The following is a 23,700-nucleotide window of genomic DNA, read 5'->3' as shown; positions in this document are numbered from 1 at the left end:
CCAGATTGGGTGATGAGACGTCAAGCGTTGGACAGGGTGGGCGAAGATATCCGCGTATATTGGCAGGTCCGGTCGAGCGTAGATGTGGGAAATGAACTTAGATGATGCCGCATCCCGATGAATATCTGGCAGGGCAATGTTGCTAAGAACTGGCAGCCATGGAACTGGGGTGGAACGGATGGTTCCAGAAATTATCCTCATGGAGGAATATAATTTGGAATCGACCAAGTGGACATGGGGGCTACGGAACCATACTGGGGCACAGTATTCTGCAGTGGAATAGCATAATGCCAGAGATGATGATCGTAGTGTGGCAGCGCTCGCGCCCCATGAGGAGCTGGCCAGTCTTGCAATGATGTGATTCCTCACGCCCACCTTTGCTGCAGTTTTTATGAGATGTTCATGAAATGACAGAGTGCGATTGAGAGTAATGCCAAGATAGACTGGCTGGGCTTCATGGCGGATTCTCGTATCGTCAAGCTGCACACTAAGCTCACGCGAGGCCGAGGCATGGTGTAGATGGAAAACAGATGATACCATTTTTGCAGTGCTAGGGACTAGTCGCCCTTTTTTACAGTAATCAGATATCAGAGACATGTCTTTCGTGAGTGTTTCCTCGAGGATGTCGAACTTGGATGCCTGAGTTGCCCAGCAGATGTCATCGGCGTAGATGAACTTCCTTGAAGAAGTTTCTGGAAGGTCATTGATGTAAATATTAAATAACGTAGGAGCCAGAACAGAGCCCTGGGGGAGGCCACTTGAGACAAGTCTCCATCTGCTAGACTTGTCACCCAGATGCACCCGGAATCTTCTGTTTTGGAGAAGAAACGATATAGTGTTGGCCACCCATGGAGGCAGGCATCTTGAGATCTTGACTAGGAGACCATGGTGCCAGACCATGTCATAGGCTGCTGTGAGATCAACAAAGACAGCACCCGTCTTTAAATTCTTCTGGAATCCATTTTCAATGTAAGTTGAGAGGGCCAGGGCTTGTTCGCAGGTAGATCTTGCTGGGCGGAAACCAGCTTGGGCGGGTGATAGGAATTTCTCTGTAAGATGAGAAATACGTGACAGAAGCAGCCTTCAAGGAGTTTGTAACACACGGAGAGGAGAGAAATTGGTCTATAGCTGGCGGCCAGTGTTGGGTCTTTCTTTGGTTTCAAAACCGCTATAATCTTCACACGACGTCAAACTTTGGGCATAGACTCAGATTCCAAGATGTGGGACAGGAATGAAGCAAGCCACTTCTTTGCCACGGGACCCAGGTTAAGAATGAGTTCTGGGGTGATGTTATCATAGCCAGCAGCTGTTCCCGGTTTAACCCTCTTCAAAGTGTCTTCCAGTTCAGACAGTGTAAAGGGAGAGAGTTTTGGAGATGGACAAGATAACCGGAAGTGGGATGACCACTCATGGGAAACTTCTCTTTTCCAGACTGGGTCGATCTTAGCACATCCAACTTGAGTTAGGTGACTGGCCACTGAGTTTGGAGATACGGGGGGATGGGAGATGGGAGGGGGTTGGCTACCAGCACCCAGTCTGTGAAGAAGCTTCCAGGCCTTCCTACTTGAGTGGGTGAAGTTCAGACTTTCCATGAGTTGTTGCCAGCGGGCTTGGCATGCTGCATCCAGGGAGGCAATGAGATGATCAGCCACATTTGGGTCGCCCGACTCATCATACTGCTTTAGTAGTTGCTCGCACTCAGCATCAAGACAAGGCGTATAGTTAGCACATCTCCCACGAGGAATGGCTTGGGAAGCTGCTTTGAAGATGGCTTGGCGGAAGTGCCTGTAGGAATCTTCAGAGGGGATAGAGTTAATTGGAATTGCAGGAATAGATTTGTTGGTAAGATGACTGAACAGATGCCAGTTTGCTTTCTGAAAGTTCCATCTTAGTTTCTCCGAGCACAGAATCAGTGGGAGCTGGAGACTAATGTGGATGATAGCTGGGTGGTGATGACTGTGCAGGAAGATCTTCAGAACTTGTCTCGTAGCGTGAAAGGCTTGGCCGTTGACTGTGCTAATCCAGCACAGGTCGGGTGACGAGTCTTTATTCCATCTAGCACTGTGAAAAGAGCCTGGATGTTTGGGATCCTATAATAGGGAGAGGTCATTCGCTGAAGCCCAGTCGGCTAAGATAGAGCCGTCAGCACGAGTGGAGGAATATCCCCAGTCTTGGTGATGACTATTAAAGTCTCCAATGTGGGTGATTCGGGCTAGGCATGACCTCATTATCCCCTGAGGCACTGGGAGGCTTATATACATTGACGAGCTGAATAGTTCCAATAGTAATGGAGTCGTAGAAGGTCGAAGAGGCTGTATGGTAAACGTCCGCAAGACACAATTTGGTGTAGATGGCTTGGCCGTGTTTAGGATGGAGATTATAGCATATTAAATCGAATCCACTGATGGTGAATCGAGCAGCTTCATCAACTGCTATATGTGTTTCTTGTAGGCAGATAACATCTGCCTGATGCTGTATCGCCAATTGACCAATAAGAACACGTTTGGCAAAGGACAGCCCCTCAACATTAAGTTGGAGGACTCGAAGAGCAGAACCAGCAGCTTGAAAGCTGTCAGGAGATGCTTGTTGCTGGCTTTGAAAGTGACTGGGATCCATGTGGATTCAGTCGGCTATGAAGGATCGTCAGTTTCCCCAATGAATGGGTACTCACGAGATGCACCACGGGAAGGTCGATCTAATGCATCCAGTGTTTTCTTAAGAAATAATTAAAATTAAAAAGTAAGATTTATTGGTTACAGTATTTTAAATTTACATGGTAGGATAGTGGTCTCCACTAAGATTACACTATAAATATTGATGATAGTTCATATAAATATGTGTGTTACTAATAGAAGAATATCATTATTAATTAAAAATATAAGTTTTCTCATATATATGTCCGAAATTATCTACATTGCTTCATTTGTCTGCACCTTTTAGAAAAATCTTTTTGTGTACTTGCTATTGGATAGAGACAGAGAAATTGAGAGGCGAAGGGGATATATAGAGAGGGAAATAAACAGAGGCACCTCCAGCCCTGCTTCACCACTTGTGAAGCTTTCCTCTGCAGTTGGGGACCAGAGGGCTTGAACTCAGGTCCTTGCACACTGTGCTGTATGTGCTTAATAAGATGCCCCACCACCTAGCCCCTTTCTCACTTTTTATATTGAAGAATATGCCTAATACATAAAATATTAGATGTCTAGGAATCAGCATCATAGTGGTGCTGATTTAAATTTAATATTTTAAAGAATAAAACCTTTTAAATAATATTTATCTCTGTGGGGTGGAAGGAGAGTGCAGACCCACCAGAGCACTGCTAGACTCTGGTTTATGAGAGTATAGGATATTGAACCTGGGACCTCAGATCCTGAGGCATAAAAGTCTTTTGTATAGTCATTATGCTGTTTCCTCTTCCCAAAACTTTTTAATCCTTTATTTTTCACCTAAAAAAGTCCAACTACTAGCTCACTTTCCTAACAATTTAATCACTGAGGATCACTTCCAGTTATCCTTTTGGCAAAGTCAGCCTGTATTTAGCTCCTAAAAAAAGAAACTAACTTTAAAAAAAACTTTCATTTTTTTATTAGTGATTTAATATTGGTGCACAAGATTACAAGATAAGCACTCACATTACAGTGCGCAAGGACCCAGGTTCAAGCCACTGGTCACCAGCTACAGGGGGAAAGCTTCACAAGTGGTGAGCCAGTTCTGCCAGTGTGTCTCTATCTCTCTCCCTCTCTGCCTCCTACTCCCCTCATGATTTCTCTCTGCCTCTATCCAATAATAGATAAATAAATAATATATTTTAGAAAATTACAAGATAATTGGTACTGTTCCACACTCTTCCCACCACCAGTTCTGTGTCCTCATTCCCTCCATTGGAAACTGCAGTCATTCTCCTGAGGTCACAGATATGGGTTGACTATTAGTTCCATGATTATCTATCTATCTATCTATCTATCTATCTATCTATCCTCTATCTATATTTTATACCTATTTATATTTTTTGCCCATTTTTTCTATGGTCCTGCCTTCTCTTCCTTACTAAGTCACATCTATACTTATTACTTCTGAAATGTCTTTCCATTTTTCTCTTCTCTCTCTGGGTCCTAATGGAAATGAGTTCCAGAGCCTGCTAGTCATCTTCCCCTAACATTTCTTCTCCCCCCTACCCCAGGAGTATGGACCAAAATTTTTTATTTGGAGAAACCAACTTTTTGTACATAAAGACATAGTCTATTGGTATTCTCAATAGCAAGAGCAAAGCAAGTACATGAGCATATGATTGTTTGTGTACTGTCTAATACATATACCAGTGTTATACACACTTTTCTTCTTTTAAAAATTGTTTACTGAATAAACAGTGGTAAAATGGTGCATGTGCCATTATGTACGTTCTCCATGTATATATATATATACATTGATTTCTAATGATTTTGCTTCTCTATTAAGCAAAGTAGCATCTAAAAGCATAACAGATGAGAGGTGCTAGAATATCTAGATTAATTTAAGCATCCTTTGAGTAGTTTCCTTATTTTAGAAATTAACCAATTGACAAGAGCCTGTGGCTATTTACTTAGCAAATCTTCCCAAGATGGTTTTTAATAAGAGACTGAATTGAGATGAAGGAAATAGACCTTTATCCTAAATCTGTATTCTAAGCAGCATCGGAATAGATCTCTTAATAAAGACAGTATACTGATCATTCACAGTGTTCTTTAAAGAAGTGGTGATTTCAGTGGTGCCTTAACTTACAAACCAATTCCATTAACTGACACCTCGTTCTGTGCCAGACCTTGGGGGACAGGATGTGGGGGTGGGTGTGGGGTAAGGGGTCCTGGTAAATAAGTACATGAATTGCTGGGGATCATTCCCTCATAGCACTTACCATCTACCCAAACAGTCAGCCAAGAAACAAGTAATCATTGCAATTGTGGTGATAAAATGTGAAGAGAAAACTATCAGTTTCAGATGCCAAGGTCCATATAAATTGAAATATTTATTGACTGGAGACATTCATTTCAGAAGATTATAATCCTTGTCTGCTATAAATTCCAGTTTTGTTAAAGTCAGTCTGAATGAGAAAGTTCATGTTCTTTTACTTTTTGTATGACATATCTAGAAAGGACTTTAAGATGGTGGCTACACCCACTTCAAGTTAACACTTATAATAACGATATAAATGAGTTATTGTGGAATTATTCTGAATATCTATATTTATTAAAGAATGGTTAAGATGCTTAAAATACATTAATACAATGCTATAGTTGCTTCATCTTTCTATTTCTTTTTTCTGTCTTTAAAAATTTTAAATTTTTTTATTATTTATTTAAAAATGATTGGCAAGATTGTGGGATAAGAGAGGCACAAGTCCATACAATTCCCTCCACCAGAGTTCTATATCTCATCCCCTCCAATGGAAGTTTCCCTGTTCTTTTTCCCTCTGGGAGTATGAGCAAAGATCTTTATGCGGTGCAGAAGGTGGGAGGTCTAGCTACTGTAATTGCTTCTCAGCTGCACATGGGCGTTAACTGGTCAGTCCATACCCCCAGCCTGTCTCTGTCTTTCCCTAGAGAGGTAGGGCTCTGCAGAGGTGGGGTTCCAGGACACATTGATTGGTGAGGTTGTCTGCCCTGGGAAGTCAGGTTGGTGTCATGGTTGGTATCTGCAATTTAGTAGCTGAAAAGCATTAACATATAAAGTAGAATAAATTGTTTAATAATCAGGAACCTAAAGGTAAGAGTATAGCAGATGAAATTTGGGGTCTTCATGTTGGAAGGAGGTAGGAAGTCTATTTTAGATATATTCCAAGGGATCCATGACTTTACTAATTTTTGGCTGAGCCTGACAATATGCAAGTAGGCTAAGAGTATTCTCTGGGAAGATGGTGTCAGAGTTGAGGATAGTAATAGAACCTGGATCAGGGCAGAGAGAAGCTCCCATTTCTTTTTTTTTATTGATTTTATTGGGGGAAGTGTTGTTTCTCAAAGCTCCCATGCCTCCCCAAAATGTGAGCTAGTTCATTTTAATCACCATCATTGCGTCCTTTCCTACAGGTCATGGTTAGTCTCTCTCCCCTTTAGCCTTTTCTCTCCTTAGTAACCCTAGTTCAGAATTTAGGACCACAAAGATAGGAAAGAAAAATACTAAACATGGTTACAGACAATTAGACACCACATAGACACTAGGAACTAGAGTGACCTTGACCAAACAGAAATGAAAAATAGTAATGAGCACTTTTACACAGCATTTGGAATGTAGCTAATTACCTAAAAATGACTGCTTGAGATAGCACTAAGAGTGTCATTATCTTTCTGTACAAAGGAGAGGGAGAAAAGAAACCTGGAATCAGAAAATAAGAAAAGTCATGAGTAACAACAAGCATTCTATTTATTTAATGTGATTTTTCCTAAAGTTTTGTTTGTTTCATGAGAATCAGACCGAGAGAGGCCAAAGCACTGCTCCAGCATATGCAGAACCAAAATTGAACTGGGGGATTCAGACATGACATTCCTGTGTTGTGCTGGTCAAGCCACCTCCCTGACAACTCAGAGTGAATTTTTTTTTTTTAACATCACTAAAGGGTATCCAATGCTGTCATTCGGCAGAATAATGAAATTCATGGGTATGTACCTATCCTGTGAACTATTTAAATACTGATCATGGAGAAATGAATAACTTCTAACAATTTTTACATATGGTTAACCAAAAAGTAGCACATGATTTTTTTTACATAGGATGCTATAATAACTTTTTTAAGCTTAGAAGGACTTGTATTATACTTAGAAGTAAATTAATAGTAAAACTGTGATAATAATGTTATGAGTTCTTTATCCTCTCTATAACTTTATTTTCTCTTGTATTTTACTGTGATCATGTACTTCATTGTATTTGTATTCATAAACTTACATGTAAATAGATATTTAGCTCAAAGCACATAGTTTAAAAATAACAACAGCTTCAGCTAGTTGAGTGAATATTGCCTACCAAGCAGTAAACTTATCCATGCATATAATAACCTTTTTCGTTTCCTCTTCCATGGTAGATCTCTTACATAATACCTCTATTCACGGAATGCCACAGTTCTAACTTAAGACATCATGTGTCCAAATAACACAAATCAGTTAGTTGATAGTGGAATTCTCCTGAGTGGTTCGAGCCTTCTTGATAACTGGATTTCTTTTTAAAAAAATGGCAAAGATAATAACTCCCAAGTGAGAGCTAAGCATATTTACCTAATACTTTCATTAAGTCAATAAATAGTGATGCTATGTTCTCTATTCTGAATACTAAAAGCAAACAAAATATCACCAAAATCATGACAACCAATATGAATGGGCAGTTGAATATTTTTGTCAGCTGTAACCCCAGTGCTCACAGAATTGTTTGATTCTTGTTAAATCTTTAATCATTTTATACTCATTATTGATTGAGTGCAGGAGGTCCTGAATTACTAATAACTAAAGGACCATGAAGCATATGTGATAAAGTTAAGTTTTTGTGTGTGTGTGTGTTTTTATTTATTTAAGAAAGGAGACATTAACAAAAGCATAGAGTAAGAGGGGTACAATTCCACACAATTCCCATAACCCGATCTCCATATCCCATCCCCTCCCCTGATAGCCTTCCCATTCTCTGTCTCTCTGGGAGTATGGATCCAGGGTCGTTGTGGGTTGCAGAGGGTGGAAGGTCTGGCTTCTGTAATTGCTTCTCCGCTGAACATGGGCGTTGACTGGTCAATCCATACTCCCAGTCTGCCTCTCTCTTTCCCTAGTAGGGTGGGGCTCTGAGGAAGTGGCGCTCCAGTACACATTGATGGGGTCGTCTGTCCAGGGAATTCTGGTCAGCATCTTGCTGGCATCTGGAACCTGGTGGCTGAAAAGAGAGTTAACATACAAAGCCAAACAAACTGTTGAACAATCATGGACCTAAAGACTGGAATAGTGCAGATGAAGTGTTGGGGGGTATTCCCTGCATGCTCTTGTGTACTGCTTTCAGTATATATTTTTCCTCTAGTTTATGGGCACGGGTGAACCTATGCTCTATCTCAGGGGACCTGGACTATATCTATTTTGGGGGACTTTATTGGGGAGTGGAACATCTGGAATGGAATTAGAGAATACTATGAAAGGAAAGGTCTCACCCGAGTGCTGAAGCTGAAGGGTTGTCATTCCACACCTGAAGTCTCTGGTCACTGTCTGAAGTGAAGCATGTTGGGGTGGCACGCGTTGCGTTGATTAGGTTGCGATCCACGGATGCAATATTATTTGATTTGAATTGAGAGCAGCATGCAGAAAAGTGGGCCCCACCCTAAGGTTCCAGGACTGGGGGAAATATAGGCTCTATAGTGGAAATGTGAGGTTCCTATTGTCTTAGGGTTCAAGAAGACAATGGATAGTTATTGTTATCGTCACATTATTTGGTGATAGGGTTAACTTTGGAAAAGTCCCTTTGTTAGGGTTTGGAGTATAATACCCAGCATCTTGTATATAGCTGTGCTACTGCTTGCTTCTGTTCTCCCTGGTCTAGGCTTTTGAGAGAGTCAACATATCAAAGACAGCCTATGTATTAAAAAGTTAAGTTTTTTAAGTTTGTTTTACTGCTTGTGAGGACAAAATTACTGAACAATTATTCTCGGCTTGGACTTATCTGGTCTGAATATGCAAGCTGGAGGAATGATAAATCTTAAGTCTTCTTTGTAATTGGCATATACTAATTTTGATATGGTGTGGTGGACTGACATCAGTGAGGCTCAAATAATATTCTCAAGTGTCTCTCAAACTCTTTAATAGTTTCACAAATATTTTATTCAAATTTCAATTTTAAATTACAATCATTTAAGCTATGATAAGAAACAAGTACACTGTAATGCATCCTTTTAGTGCACTTAATTGCTTTCATGTGCTAATATGTTCTAAACTAACATAATATTAACTTGTATTACTTAATCCATAATTAAGCAACTTACCACCTGTGAGTATATCTGTGAGGCGAACGTGATAACCACTACACTACGGAAACTTGTCTGTGAGTGTATCTGAACCATCTTCAAAGCTTTTATTGATTATAGACATAACTATCTGGCATCCAGGATTCCCACCCCATCAGTTTAGGGTAGCAGCCTGTTTCCAGTCACGAGATTTTTAGAAGCACGTGCTTCAATATTCCTTGGGATTTTCCTCAATACTATGCAAACAAAATATAACACAGCAATCATTTTTAGTGGAAAAAAATACTCAGTTATCCTTTCCAAAATCTGGGTTTTCACAGATGTAATGTCCCTTTACATGAGAGGAAGATATGCATCTAGGGAAACTGAAAGACTACAGTTCTCATCAAAATCCTTTGTTTGTAGGCTTATTAAAACAAATATCAATATTTAAATTTATGAGGTAATTTTATATAAACAAAACATGACTTTTACAAATTTAATTTTTATTTTACATTTTGATATTCTATACAGGCTTTTGGTTTTGAAAAAATTTCCACAAAGTAAGTGATTGGAAGTCACTATTGTAGCAGAATTTCTCGGCATTGATACTACTGACATTTTGAAACAGATAATTCTTTATGGTTAATTATTGTCCTAATTATATAGGGTGTTAGTGTCTTTTGCCTTCATGCTAACATCAAACCTGTACCCCCAAACTGACTACCAGATATATGTCCTGATATTGTAAAAATGTCCCCTGTAGAGGAACATTATCCCGGGATCAGAAGCATGAGCTAAGTGATAAGATCATAGGACTGGCCACACTTTTGTAACTCAGAGAATGATTGTGTCTTGATGCCTTTTTATTCATAAACGTCTATGAAGCAAAGAATATAGTTTTGTATATATATATATATACACACACATATATTTGTTGGTAAAGCATTTTTAGTGTTGTGTTGTTGAGAGCATTTGAAACACTATGTAGATTATAAAATAATGTTCTGGGATTGAATTCTCTGACAGAAATATATATTCATGAAATCTTGCTATGTGAAAAAAAATATGTGACTATGTGAGCAGGAAGAAAAAATGGAACCTAGTAAAAAAAACCTTTTTATATGCTAGATGCAAATAATTTTCAAAAGTTTTTATACATCTTCTTACTCCTAAGGGCAGACTTGCTGCAGCTAGTGGCACAGATATTGCTAGATACTAGAACATAAAGTAAAGGTCAAAGAAAGATTACAGCAAAAATAAGGGACATACTTTATGGGGTACTTACAATACGTGGAGCAATAAGATCAGAGCTTTAAACATATCTCTTTTACTTATCTCACAGCTAGCCTATATGTTTGATCTGGGAACTGATGTTCACTCTACCAAAATAACTAGTACAAGATCACAGCAGTAGTTAGCAGCAAAGGATGACTCAAACTAAATCTGTCGTAGCTTTAAAATGTTTTATTTATTTTTATTTTTGAGGTAGAGACACAATGAGAAACACCAGAGCACTACTCAGCTCTGGCTAATGGTGGTACAGGGGATTGAACCTGGGACTTCGCAGCCTCAGGCATGAGAGTTTCTTTGCATAACCATTATGCTATCTACCCCCACAGCTTTAAAAATTTTTAATCAGAAATTTTTGATGCCAAATGACAAACTTGGTTCAGCGACGGGCAGCCTGGAAATGAAATGGTATCATTTTTATGATGCATTATTTTATCTCTCTCACCTGACAGAATCACAACCACAGCTGCATGTATGATGGACCTACGGCGATATCCTCTGGATGAGCAAAACTGCACCCTGGAAATTGAAAGTTGTGAGTTACTTAAACAGGGGGTTGGGGAGGAAGGGGATATTTGCTTCACTGGTTAGTTCAACTGTGCAATCAAAAATGTGTAATTGTATATTCCAAATTATACTAACTTGAAAACTCTTCAGGGTGTTTAGTCTGATGCCATTTATCCTTTTATGTGTGGCTTAAGTACCATATGAATGCAGTATTGTTTTTAATAGTGATTTAATAAGAATAGACAAGATTGTAGGATAAGAGGGATACAGTTCCCACCACTGTATCCCATCCCCTCCATGGGAAATTTCCCTATTCTTTATCCCTCTGCGAGTGTGGACAAAAGACTTTACAAGGAGCAGAAGATGGAAGGTCAGGTTTCTTAATTGCTTCTCCACTAGACATGGGTGTTGACAGGTCAATCCAGACTCCCAGCCTGTTTCTATCTTTACTTAATGGGGCAGGGCCCTGCAGAGGTGGGGTTCCAGGACTCATTGGTGAAGTCATCTGCCCAGGGAAGTCAGGTTGGCATCATGTTACCTACCATCTGCTACTTGGTGGCTGAAAAGCATTAAGATGAAAAGCAGAAAATTTTGTTTAATAATCAAGAGCCTAAAGGTAAGAATTTAGCAGGTGAAATTTGGGGTCTTCATGATGAAAGAAGCTGGTAACTCTATTTTAAGTATATTTCAAGGGGCCCATGACTTTAATAATTTTTGCCTGAGCCCCACAGCTAACATGCAGGTAGACTAAGAGTCATATTTGGGAAGATAGTGTCAGTGTTGAGAAAGCTGCATCAGGGCAGAAAGAAGCTCCCAAATATGGGGAAAGTATTTAAATAACATTAACTATAAACCCCATCAATCTGACCTAGGGCCCATGTCTATTCATATTTAGCACGCCAGGCCTGGGATGTCAACCCTCCAGTTCCAGTATGCTTATGAGACCTTTCCTAGCTCAGTTATTTTAGCTTGGTAAATTATGACCTTATGCTTTCTCCCGCTCCAATAGGAATGTCTCCTAAGACCTTGCAATAAATCACTGGATTAATAAAGGAGGAAAAGCACTTAACTATGAAAACTTTTTTGAGATTTGTTGTTGTGGACAAGCTGACTGAGTGAAGAATTGTACATTGTTACATTTTAGAGAACTACTACAGTAACGCTTTTTTTAAAAAAAATTATTTATTTATTCCCTTTTGTTGACCTTATTATTTTATTGTTGTAGTTGTTGTTGGATAGGACAGAGAGAAATGGAGATAGGAAGGGAAGACAGAGAAGGGGAGAGAAAGATAGACACCTGCAGACCTACAGGTGGGGAGCCAGTGGCTCGAACTGGGATCCTTCCGCTGGTCCTTGTTGCACTTTACGCCACATGCGCTTAACCCGCTGTGCTAATGCCTAACTCCCTACAGTAAAGCTGTATATGTATTTTTCTTCATAAAACAAGATGATAAATAGTGTTAAAGAAAAAGAAAGGTGGGCTGAGTGGTGACACCTGGTTGAGTGCACGTTACAATGTACAAGGACCCAGGTTCAAGCCCCTAGTCCCTACCTGCAGGGGGAAAGCTGCACAAGTGGTGAAGTAGTGCTGTGTTTCTCTGTCTCTCTCCCTCTCTGTTGCCACCTTCCCTCTTGATTTCTGGCTGTTTTTCTCCAATCAATAAATAATGATTATTTTAAAAATTTTAAGAAAAATCATGAACAAGTAACTAATATTTTAACTTTAATAATCATTATGTAAATAAATACAGAAATAACTTTCACTCATGTGGTATATAGAGAAAACAAACAAAAAACAGATGCACTAAACAAATAAAAATCACCTTCTGTATATAAGAATGATCTATGGTTGACAAAAAGGAAAGGAGTGGTCTGGGAGATGGTATGGTGGATAGGGCATTGAACATTCAAGCATAAGATCCCCAGTTCAATTCCATGCACCAGAGTGATGTCTGGTTCTTTCTCTCTCCTCCTATCTTCTTATTAATAAATACATAAAATCTTGAAAAGAAAAGAGGAAAGAGACCAGGTAAATGGGTAAATCAAGTAAGAGGAATCAATTTTATGGTCAGTAGTAGAATTGAACTTTAAGTGTTAAGTTATGTAAGACACACAGGGTGTTTATCAGCAGTGTACACCTGAAATTTGTGTACTATAACATAAAACTTATAGTGTAATCCATGCTACTTCATGAAAGTGAATCTGCTAACTAAATGAAAATCTATCCTGTCTCAAGACTAGTTAGGCAATATAAATATATCTGAAATATTTGTGTCTTAAATCTGAAAAAGAATAATAATTTCTAGTGATGAAATAACATATGAACACAACATAGAGATCAAATGAACTTTGTTCCTACATGAGTATATAATCAATATTTTGCTAAGCATTAATAAACAATGAAACTTTGTTATATATTTTTAGCTCTTCTCTAAGAAAAAAATATGTTATTTGCTGAAACATCTCTCCCTAAATTGACAATTTATTTCTTAAGACTGTAGCTGAGCTTTAAAGTGATTACAAATGAAAGGATATAGTGTCAGTTGAGAAATAAGCACAGGAAAGTAGACACTGCCAATGTAATATTAAACCATTTATATCTGGGTGATCAACAGAGTTGGGAATTTTGCCTACCATACAGAATTTACTAGTTTGTGCTTTCTTCTGTCAGAGTCTGAAGGATAGGGAAATATTTTCCTTGGTTAGATCCTTTAAGACAAATTAAAAATTTTTTGCTTTTCTTTAATGTCTTGTAATCAAGCATAATTGAAAAGGCTATAAAGCCTTGTTAAATTGAAAATTTACTTGAACTTGGAGTCAATTAATAGCTTCATAGCCCTCGGATGCTATAAAATGAGTTAATGGCACATAGCAAAGTCAATCAAGGAATTTAGAATTAAGAGGATTTGGAATCTGAAATCAATAAAGCTGCCTTGGAAAGTTCTGATAGCTGCCTACATATGGAATGGATACCTTCCCCATTCTCTAGGATAGCAATTGAGGAAAAATCTGGACCCTAAGCTCACCTTCCCAAAGTCAGATACTATATAACCTTTCACAACAATCCCCTCAAATAGGAAATATTGCCTCCTTAACATCTCTTAGCAGTACTGTTCATTTTTGTCTAAGCAAACATCCTTATTTTCACCATTCCCATTTTGCCACGACATTTTCAGATAAAGCAGTATTCCTACTCCCTTCTAGGCTTACCCTGGTTGCTATAGTCAGGATTCCATGCTTTTCTTCCTTCTCTAGAAACTGATTTTGTGAAGTTTATATACAATTCTACCCCTTTTCTCTTATAATATCAATCACAACTTCTCTACTGCCTCTTTATTTTTCACAGCCTTAAGATAAGCTAAAACTCATAAAATATCATATATATACACCATATATAACATATATATATATCCTTAAGCTTTTTCTATTCTACTTCTTTTTCTCTAAACCACTTGGAAGAGTGGTCTATATCTGTAGTATGGTGACTCGACTCTCTTTCAGCCCACTATAACTGGAACCTGCATGCCCATCTCCCACCTCCTTTCAGACTGTTCTTACAAAGATCACAAAAGACTTCTTTTTGTATAATATCTTTATTCCAGTGATACCCACGTTTCTATCTTCAGTTAAGGTTTCTTTTAAGTTTGATATTGATACACATGATATTCTTCTTGACACATCTAGTCTGATATTTCAAAGACAATTTAAATTTAATTTGTTTCAAGTGTAACTATCAATTTTGCTCTCTCAGATAAATTTGTTTACTAGTCTTATCTTCAAATAAAGTTTTGACATCTACCTCTCCCTCATACTCCTCTATCAAGTATCATTCATTCTACCTGAAAGATATTTATCAAGCCCTTTCCCTTCCACCCAGAAATACTTCCTTCAAACTGTAATTTTTGCATGTATTTTAATTATTGTGGTCTTACTGTTCTTGTTTTCACTCTTGACTTCTTTTAACTATACTTTACCCAGCAGCCAAAGTGATTATCTTTACTGTATATAAATTGAATCATGGGGCAGGCAGTAACACACTTGGTTGAACACACACATTACATGTGCAAGGACTGGGGTTCTAGCCCCTTCTCCCCACTTGCAGGGGGAATTCTTCATAAGCTGTGATGCAAGTCTATAGGTTTCCCTCTTTCTCTCCCTTCTATCTACTCTAGCCTTCACAGTTTCTCTCAGTGCTATCAAATAAAAATAGAAAGGAAAGGAAAGGAAAGGGAAGGAAAAGAAGGAAAGGAAAGGAAAGGAAAGGAAAGGAAAGGAAAGGAAAGGAAAGGAAAGGAAAGGAAAGGAAAAAAGGAAAAATGGCTGCCTGCAGAGATGGATTCATACTGCCCACACTAATCCCAACAATAACCCTGGTGACAATAAAAATCTGAATAATTAATAAATAGTATCATATTAATTATACAGAATACCAACTGCGCGTGCACACACACACAACTTTCCATATTTATTAAATGAACTTTCAACTTCTAGGGTGATCCTTCTACTGTTTATTACTCTGAATTTCAATTCTATGCCTTCTTTGTCTCTTGTAGAAAATTATTCCTAGGGGCAGGGTGGTAGTGCATCTGCTTAAGCACACATGTTACTTTGCACCGGGACTTGGGTTCCAATCCCCAGTCCCCACTTGAAGGGGAAAAGCTTTGTGAGTGGTAAAGCAATGCTGCAGGTGCCTCTTCCTTTCTCTCTCCCTCTTTTTCTCCTATTTCCCTTTTGATGTCTGGCTGTCTCTATCCAATAAGTAAAAAAGATAATAAAGTTTTAATCATTCCTGTATCTCATTATCTTCACCATCTTGTTTCTTTTGATTGAAACTGGTTTCTCCATTGAGGTTTTTTTTTTTTTTAGAATTAATATCCTCCAATTCTCACTTAAGATGTCTCTTCTGATACCTCAATATATAATAGACTCCTCCTTGTTATTCTCTTTGAAAGCTTTGATAGCATCTCTTATAGCGCTTAATAGTGTCTTTCTTCTATATCTTTTGCATCTTCCTTCTATGGATTATAAAACTCATGAAGGAAAGGATCTTTGTTTTGTTCATCACACAGTAAGTATAAATTAGCTAAAAGCCTTAACATAAGTATTTGTGGAGAGAATATATGTTAAATTTCTTGGTAATAGATTTATCAAGTCTTTTGAATTCTGAGAGATAAATCTAATTTTAACTTTTCCAAGTAAGACTTAAGGCAGGATTTTGTTGTTGGAATAAGATGTTCTTTCATTTGTATGGTTTATATTCATGCTTTAAGAATAACTCAAAAATTTCATATTATGCATGTGTCAACTAAGAGCCAGACAGGGGGAAACCTAACATCTTAATTACACTGAAAGTTTTGATAGGCTGGTAAAGGTGATGAATCACTATGATTTTGTTTTTGCTTCTCCTTAGTCTTTAACTGTCTATATTCCTCCCATCAGAACCACAACCAATTAATCAAAGATAATATGCAGATGCCTGTTTTTATCGTGCTACTTCTGTTCTCATAAAAAAGTAATTTGAGGGGGTCGGGCGGTGGCGCAGTGGGTTAAGCGCATGTGGCACAAAGCGCAAGGACCGAGGTAAGGATCCCGGTTTGAGCCCCGGGCTCCCCACCTGCAGGGGAGTCGCTTCACAGGTGGTGAAGCAGGTCTGCAGGTGTCTATCTTTCTCTCCCCCACTCTGTCTTCCCCTCCTCTCTCCATTTCTCTCTGTCCTATCCAACAACGAATAGCATCAACAAGGGCAATAATAATAACCACAACGAGGCTACAACAACAAGGGCAACAAAAGGGGGAAAAATGGCCTCCAGGAGCAGTGGATTTATGGTGCAGGCACCGAGCCCAGCAATAACCCTGGAGGAAAAAAAAAAAAGTAATTTGAAACTTAAAACATAGTTTCAATACAGTATTCAATTTAATAAATCATCAACTCAAACCAGAATGTTATTTTTGTGTTGATTTAGATAGCTTGGGTGTTACTATGTACGCAGAATGTCAGAAATAGTAGTGTTAGTCATATTTAGTTATTCCCAGAGTGAAACTGTTTTCTTGTCCACAAAAATAATAGTAAGTGATGATAAGAAAACACTGTTGGGCTAAGGAGACAGCGTAATGGTTATGTAAAAAGACTTTTATGGCTGAGGCTTTGGGGCCCTACATTCAATCTCTAGCACCACCATAAAGTAGTGCACTGGTCTGGTATCTCATCTCTTCTCTTTATCTCTCTGTCTTCTCATTAAAAATGTATTTGTTAATAAATAAATAAAATATATTTTAAAAGATAAGAAAACAATGTCTACCTATTAAAATTACTTTATGGAAAATTTGCTGGAAAAAATATGTGTGGCTTACCGAGTTGGAGTCCTGAATTTTATTTACATAATGTGTTATATTAACAATTGAGAATAAAATAAAAATAAATACAATATTCAGATATAAGACAAGAGTAGTTCTACAGAAATATTTATTAGAACCACACTGAAGAACTGTGTCCAGCTCCTCTTGTTGTATTAAGATACTTCATTAGGGAGAAACCAGGAAATCTGAGGCAAAAGCTTTAAGAAGTCATAACAGCCATTTTTTTATATTATTATTATTATTATTATTATTATTGGCGGGGGTGGAGTGGGAGCTTAACCAAATACTTCTCACTTCTTGCTTATGGTAGTGTTAGGGATTGTAACTGGGACCTCAGAATCTCAAACATGAAAGTCTTTTGTGTAATCATTATGCTTTCTCCCTGAACCATTCTGAGTGTTTTAAATGCTACTATATATTTGATGCTGTCCTGTGTATTAGCCAGAACTCTCTGAAAAAACCAATCAGTAAGAAATAAATAATAGTATTAATTACTTTTAAAAAGTAACACATAATTCTAGATGCTAAGAAGTCCCAAGAATGCAGGGTAAATAGACAAACTACTAGAGAGTTAGTGGTATTAACTTCAGTTCAAAGGTCTGCAGTCTTCAAACCATGAAAGTATGGAGGTTATACTTGGAGTCTGAATACAGAAAAAAAAACTGAGTGACGGGAGTTGGCCATTAGCGCAGCGGGTTAAGCGCATGTGACGCAAAGCACAAGGACCAGCATAAGGATCCTGGTTCGAGCCCCCAGCTCCCCACCTGCAGGGGATTCCCTTCACAGGCGTTAAAGCAGGTCTGCAGGTGTCTATCTTTCTCTCCCTCCTCTGTCTTCCCCTCCTCTCTCCACTTCTCTTTGTCCTATCCAACAACAATGACATCAATAACAATAACTACAACAATAAAACAACAAGGGCAACAAAAATAGCGAATAAATAAATAAATAAAAATAAATATAAAAAAATAAGAAAAGCTGAATGATTCAGTTCAAAGATAGTCAGGCAAAAACAACTCTTTCTTCCTCTGGGGAGGATCAGTCTTTTTTTGTTTATTAAGCCTTTGACCGGATGGTGTCAGCCCACTCTACAGGACAGTCTACTAATTTAAATGCTCATCTGCAAACACCCTCAAGGAATTAACCAGAATGTTTGACTAAGTACCTGGGAACATCATGACCCAATCAAGTTGATACATTCAACTAGCTAGCACACCCAGAATATGGATTTTAATCATTCCACTCAACTAACAGTTTATAGGTAGTTGGATGACTCTATGTGCTAAGTGTGTAATGCAGATAAAACAGCAGCTGAAAAGGTAGGTGGGAAGACAATATGGAAAAGAAAATGTCATCATCACATTATTTGGTGATAGGGTTAACTTTGGAAAGTCCCTTTGACAGGGTTTGGGGTATAGTACCCAGCATCTTGTATATAGCTGTGCTGTTGGTTGCTTCTGTTCTCCCTGGTCTAGGCTTTTGGGAGAGAACATATCAAAGACAGCCTATGTACTCAAAAGAGTCAGTCTGTGTTTTAAGAAGTTCTAGACATATCATCAGTTTTTCGCCTCTCATATTAATTAAATAGTGGTTTATATAATGTTTACACTTTAATAGGATTGTACATAAACACCACTCCCACCACCAAAAGACTGTGTCCCATCCCCACCACCCACCCCAGCCCCCCCACCCTCCACCGTGCCTGGAAGCCCAATGGCCACCCTCCCCTTCACCACAGTGTTATTACATTGGTGCCCTGCTCTCAATTTAATCAGATCCTGTTTCCCTTTCTGTTCTTCTTTCTCAACTTCTGTTGATGAGTGGGAACATCCCGTACTCATCTTTATCTTTCTGACTTAGCTGACTTAACATAATTCCTTCTAGCTCTGTCCAAGATGGACAGACGACCCCATCAGTGTGTACTGGAGTGCCACCTCCTCAGAGCCCCACCCTACTAGGGAAAGAGAGAGACAGACTGGGAGTATGGATCGACCAGTCAACGCCCATGTTCAGTGTGGAAACAATTACAGAAGCCAAACCTTCCACCCTCTGTAACCCACAACGACCCTGGATCCACATACTCCCAGAGAGATAGAGAATGGGAAGGCTATCAGGGGAGGGGATGGGATGTGGAGATCGGGTTATGGGAATTGTGTGGAAATGTACCCCTCTTATTCTGTGGTTTTGTTAATGTCTCCTTTCTTAAATAAATAAAAAAAGGAATTAAAAAAATTTTAATTAAAAAGGAAAATGTCAAATTTAAAAGACGTACTTTCAAATGAGCAGAGGTACCCATTCATAAAATCAGACCCTACTAAAGGAAAACTTCCCCTCCCATGAAGACACTTGAATTAGTAGAAATGGACACCTATCGGTATTATGATAGAAGACATCCCTCACTGTGAGGCCAGTGAATTATATAACTTTAAAGATTTTTCTCAGTCCTAAAAGCTAGAACTCTGAGAGTTTTCTTAATTAAGCTAAATCATAAAAAATTATCTTACATTCTTACCCAATATATTAGTTCTAAAAAAAACTAGAATATAGAAAAATTATAAATACTTTAATATATAAACATTCATAAGAAAAATATGAAATATAGGATAATTACAAGCATAGCTTTTGAACCAGTCTTACTTTATTGCTTCTGCCAAATCATTAATTCTGATCTAAAATTCTTTAAAAATAGCATCTACAACAGGCTGCATGCTTTCTATTCATGGATGCTAAATACCCAAAAATAACAGAAGTAAATTGAATTTCATGAATGATTCATGGATTCCCTTGCTTTATGTCCCCATTGTCAAGGAAATTAGCAACATTGGATATCTCCTTAGATAAATTTGATTTTGCCGTATTCAGTAGACTGCTTAATGAAAATGAATATTTCACATTTAAGTTTATAGAAATGTTAATGAATTTTAGTGCCTGTAGCTTTTTTGATGAGCAGAGGGGTGGGTGTAGGGAAGAAGGAAATATTATCTAAATTAATGTATTCATTTTCCAGGCTGCTTCTTTGAAATTGGGGGTGGGGGGAGCATGCTTTCTGAAAAGTCTCTTATCTCTTAAAGTTATAAAATAAAAGAGAGTGAGGGAATGAAGTTTCTTTCATGACAGTTAGTTTTTCAGTTAAGTAGACTATAAAGTTAACAGTATAGCTGTTCACTTCTACCCTTCAGATAGTTGAAGTCTGCTTTTCACGCATGGGTTAATTTGTGACTGGGTAGGTTGATGTAGCTATTTCTGACTTACAGATTTAGACTTCTGGAAATTTTTTTTCTGTGGTGCTCCAATGCATGACCATTTTGCTAGTAGTGCCCTAAAAGAAAGTCAGAATAAAACTTATTGTATCTGCAGTTATTAGGTATTAGTCAAATGTTTGTTTGTTTTTTAAGATGTGCTGTGTAGTAGAAATTTTATCTTCTAGAACAGCACTCCTTTGCTCAGCTCTGAGCCACTTGTCATCATAATTTGATAAGTGATACCTAGTATTTATTGAATATATATTATGGGTCAGACATTTAACAAAGATTTTCCACCGATAGAAAGATAAAACTCACCAGGCAGGGAGTATTCCTTACCTTGTATATTCAGAGGTATGAATCCCAACACCACTTGAGAGGTATCATACAATGAAAGGAGTTCCAGTACGGTGGTATTTTGTTCTTTTTGTTTACTTTTCTCTGTCTCTGGCTATTGTCTCACTCTGTCTCTCTTTTGCAGCTCAGAGCAGTGAAATCATACATTGCAAGATCCCAATTGCAAAAAAAAAAAAATCATATTGAATCTTCACCAAGGCCTTATTGTTTTAGCCTATTTTATAGAAGAAATCAAAGCACAATGTAATAAACTTTCCTCAAACCATGTATTCTAAAAGGGTTCTGATCTCAAGCGATCTGGCTTGAAATTCTCCAAGATTTAGTCTTTTTTATTATTTTTTTATTTTTTATATTTTTATGTTACAGAATTCCATGTCAACGGGGGTTTGAATCAACACCATTCCCACCACCAGAGTTCTGAATCTTCACTCTCCCCACTGCAATCCACCACTGTTCCCCTAAAGTTTTAGACATGGGCCAACCACCTCCTCTACAACTATCTGTCCACATTTATACATAGTTGCCCCTTATTTTTCTGATTCACTCCTCTCTAAGCCACTCATGACATCATAACTGCCTCCATATGTCCCTCTCCTTTTCCTTCTCTCTCTCTGGGTGCTGATGGAGCTGGAGTGCAGAGCCCTCTTATCTTCATCCTATCACTTCTCCCACACTGGGAATATGGATCAAGGTTGTTTATGGGGATCAGAAGGTAGGAGTTCTGGCTTCTAGCTGCTTCTCCACTGAGCATAGGCATTGACAGGTCAATCCATACCCCCAACCTGTTTCTATCTTTGCCTCAAGATTCAGTCTTTAAATTATAGTTGCTTAAGAAAATGTCTTCTCCATTCTGTCCTAGTCAGCCTCTTTACTGAGGCTTCCCCATTATGTGTATTGGTTGGTTTTCAGGAATTGTGTCTGCACAGAAAGCAGACACAGGAGAACATAGCAGGTTTTGACTTGATTCATTTCCAGAATTGGCATTTATTTTCTGGCAGTCTTGGTAGCTAATTTGAACACTGACATAATTTTATTTATTTATTTATTTGCCTCCAGATTTATCATTGACAGTTCAGTGCCTGCACTACAAATCCACTGCTTCAAATGGTTATTCTTTTCTTATTTGTGTTTTCCTTTACTTTTAAAATCATATCATTTGAATGATAATTATTTTTCTACGTGTTTTATCTTGTTACCTGTTTTTTTTAAATGTTATTGGGGGTAGATAATTTAGAACATAGTCTTTTTAAAATTTATTTTAGTTTTTGCCTCCAGGGTAATTGCTGAGGCTCCGTGCCTGCACTACAAATCCACTGCTTCTGGAGGCCATTTTTCCCATTTTCGTTGTCTTTGTTGTTATTATTGTTTTGTTGTAGTTGGATAGGACAGAGAGAAATCGAGAGAGGAGGGGAAGACAGAGAGGGGGAGAGAAAGATAGGCACCTGCAGACCTGCTTTGCAGCTTATGAAACGACCCCCCTGCAGGTGGGGAGCCCGGGGTCTCGAACCAAGATCCTTATGCTGGTCCTTGTGCTTTGCGCCATGTGTGCTTAACCCGCTGAGCTACCTCCAGACCCCCTAGAATATAGTCTTTAACACATGACATAACATTCATCTCCCCTTGATTGGTGTCTAGGAGACACACCAGTACCACAATGTCTAGTCATTATGTATCCTTCCTTCCCAGAATCCTTTGCTTCTGTGCAATATGCTAGACCCAGTCCAAATTTCACCTTATTTTTTCCCTTTCTATTCTTTGTATTTAACTACCGCCTATAAGTGAGATCACTTGACATTGCTCTTTTTCTTTCTATATTGTCTAACTCAGCTTAATGCCTTTTGCTTCCAGGGTTATTGCTGTGACTCAGTGCTTACACTAGGAATCCACTGCTCCTGGAGGCTATTTTTTTCCCCTTTTGTTAACCTTAAATGTTGTTTATCATTGTTGTTATTATTGTTGTTGTTATTGCTGCTGTTGTTGGTTAGGATAGAAATCGAGAGAGAAGCGGAAGACAGAGGCGGGAGAAAAGATAGACACCTGCAGACCTGCTTCACCGCTTGTGAAGTGACCCCACTGTGGACGGCCTGCGGCTGGAACCGAGATCCTTACGCCAGTCCTTGTGCTTAGCACTATGTGTGCTTAACCCACTATGGCTCCGTCTGCCACCCCCCCCACCCCACCCAACCCCTGCCCTCATCATTCTTAACAACTGCGTGGTACTCTAGTGTTTATATGTAACACATATTTCCTAGTCATTGATCTGTTATTGGACATCTGGATTGCTTTCAAGTTTGAGCTACTATAAACTGTGTTGCTATAAATATTGGTGCACATAGGTCTTTTGGGAGAGATATGTTTGTTTCCCCTGGGTATATCTGTAGGAAAGGGATTTCTGGGTCATAGGCTGGATCCATTTCTAGAGCTTTGATGAATCAGAGAATCCCTTCCCCTCATAGCCTCTCCAACAGTTCTGTTTCTGTTTTTTCTAATGTATGACATTCTCACAGGTGTAAAATGGTATCTCATTGTTTTTTATTTGTATTGCTCTGATCACCAGTGACTTTGAGCATTCAAGACAGCTCTGGGTTTTAGAGTAACTGGGGCAGAAAAATATTCCCCAGTGACCCAAGTTACTCCCAAACTCTGACATCCAAAACAGGTTTAATTATTAGTAGCCTAGGTGAGTGAAATTGGGGGTGGGGAGGTGAGTGAAATTGGGAGGTTCCCACATATAGCAGCAGTTAATGTGCAAGTGCAAACACTGAAAGTCTTATGTGGGCAAACAGGGATGTGGTTCACCAACAAAAGTTGTATGTGTGAAGCCCCAGACTTGGTCAGTGTTCTAGTTTCTTTCTCAGAATAAATAAAACTCTGTTTTTTCCTTCACCTGGGCTTCACCTCTCCAAACCAGCTTGTCCAGGTAGAGAAAGACATAGACAGAGAGACAGAGGGAGAGAAAGAAATAGCGCGGTAGCACCAATGCTCTGCCAGTGCAGTGAAGGTCAGCCTCAAACC

The 23,700-nt window shown here is 38.6% G+C and overlaps 1 protein-coding gene across 1 annotated transcript in view; it reads left to right on the top strand.

Moving 5' to 3' along the window:
• GABRB1 (gamma-aminobutyric acid type A receptor subunit beta1) overlaps positions 1 to 23,700 on the top strand; it is a 468,888-nt gene that overhangs the window by 324,996 nt on the left and 120,192 nt on the right. The window contains exon 5 of the mRNA XM_007539682.2: positions 10,678 to 10,760. Coding sequence (XP_007539744.1) covers positions 10,678 to 10,760 — 83 coding nt within the window. The remainder of the gene's footprint in view (positions 1 to 10,677; positions 10,761 to 23,700) is intronic.

This window comes from Erinaceus europaeus, chromosome 3, assembly GCF_950295315.1.
Source record: "Erinaceus europaeus chromosome 3, mEriEur2.1, whole genome shotgun sequence".
In the NCBI taxonomy this organism is placed as follows: domain Eukaryota; kingdom Metazoa; phylum Chordata; class Mammalia; order Eulipotyphla; family Erinaceidae; genus Erinaceus; species Erinaceus europaeus.
Note: the sequence above shows the minus strand (reverse complement) of the source record. Positions and strands in the feature narration are given on the sequence as shown.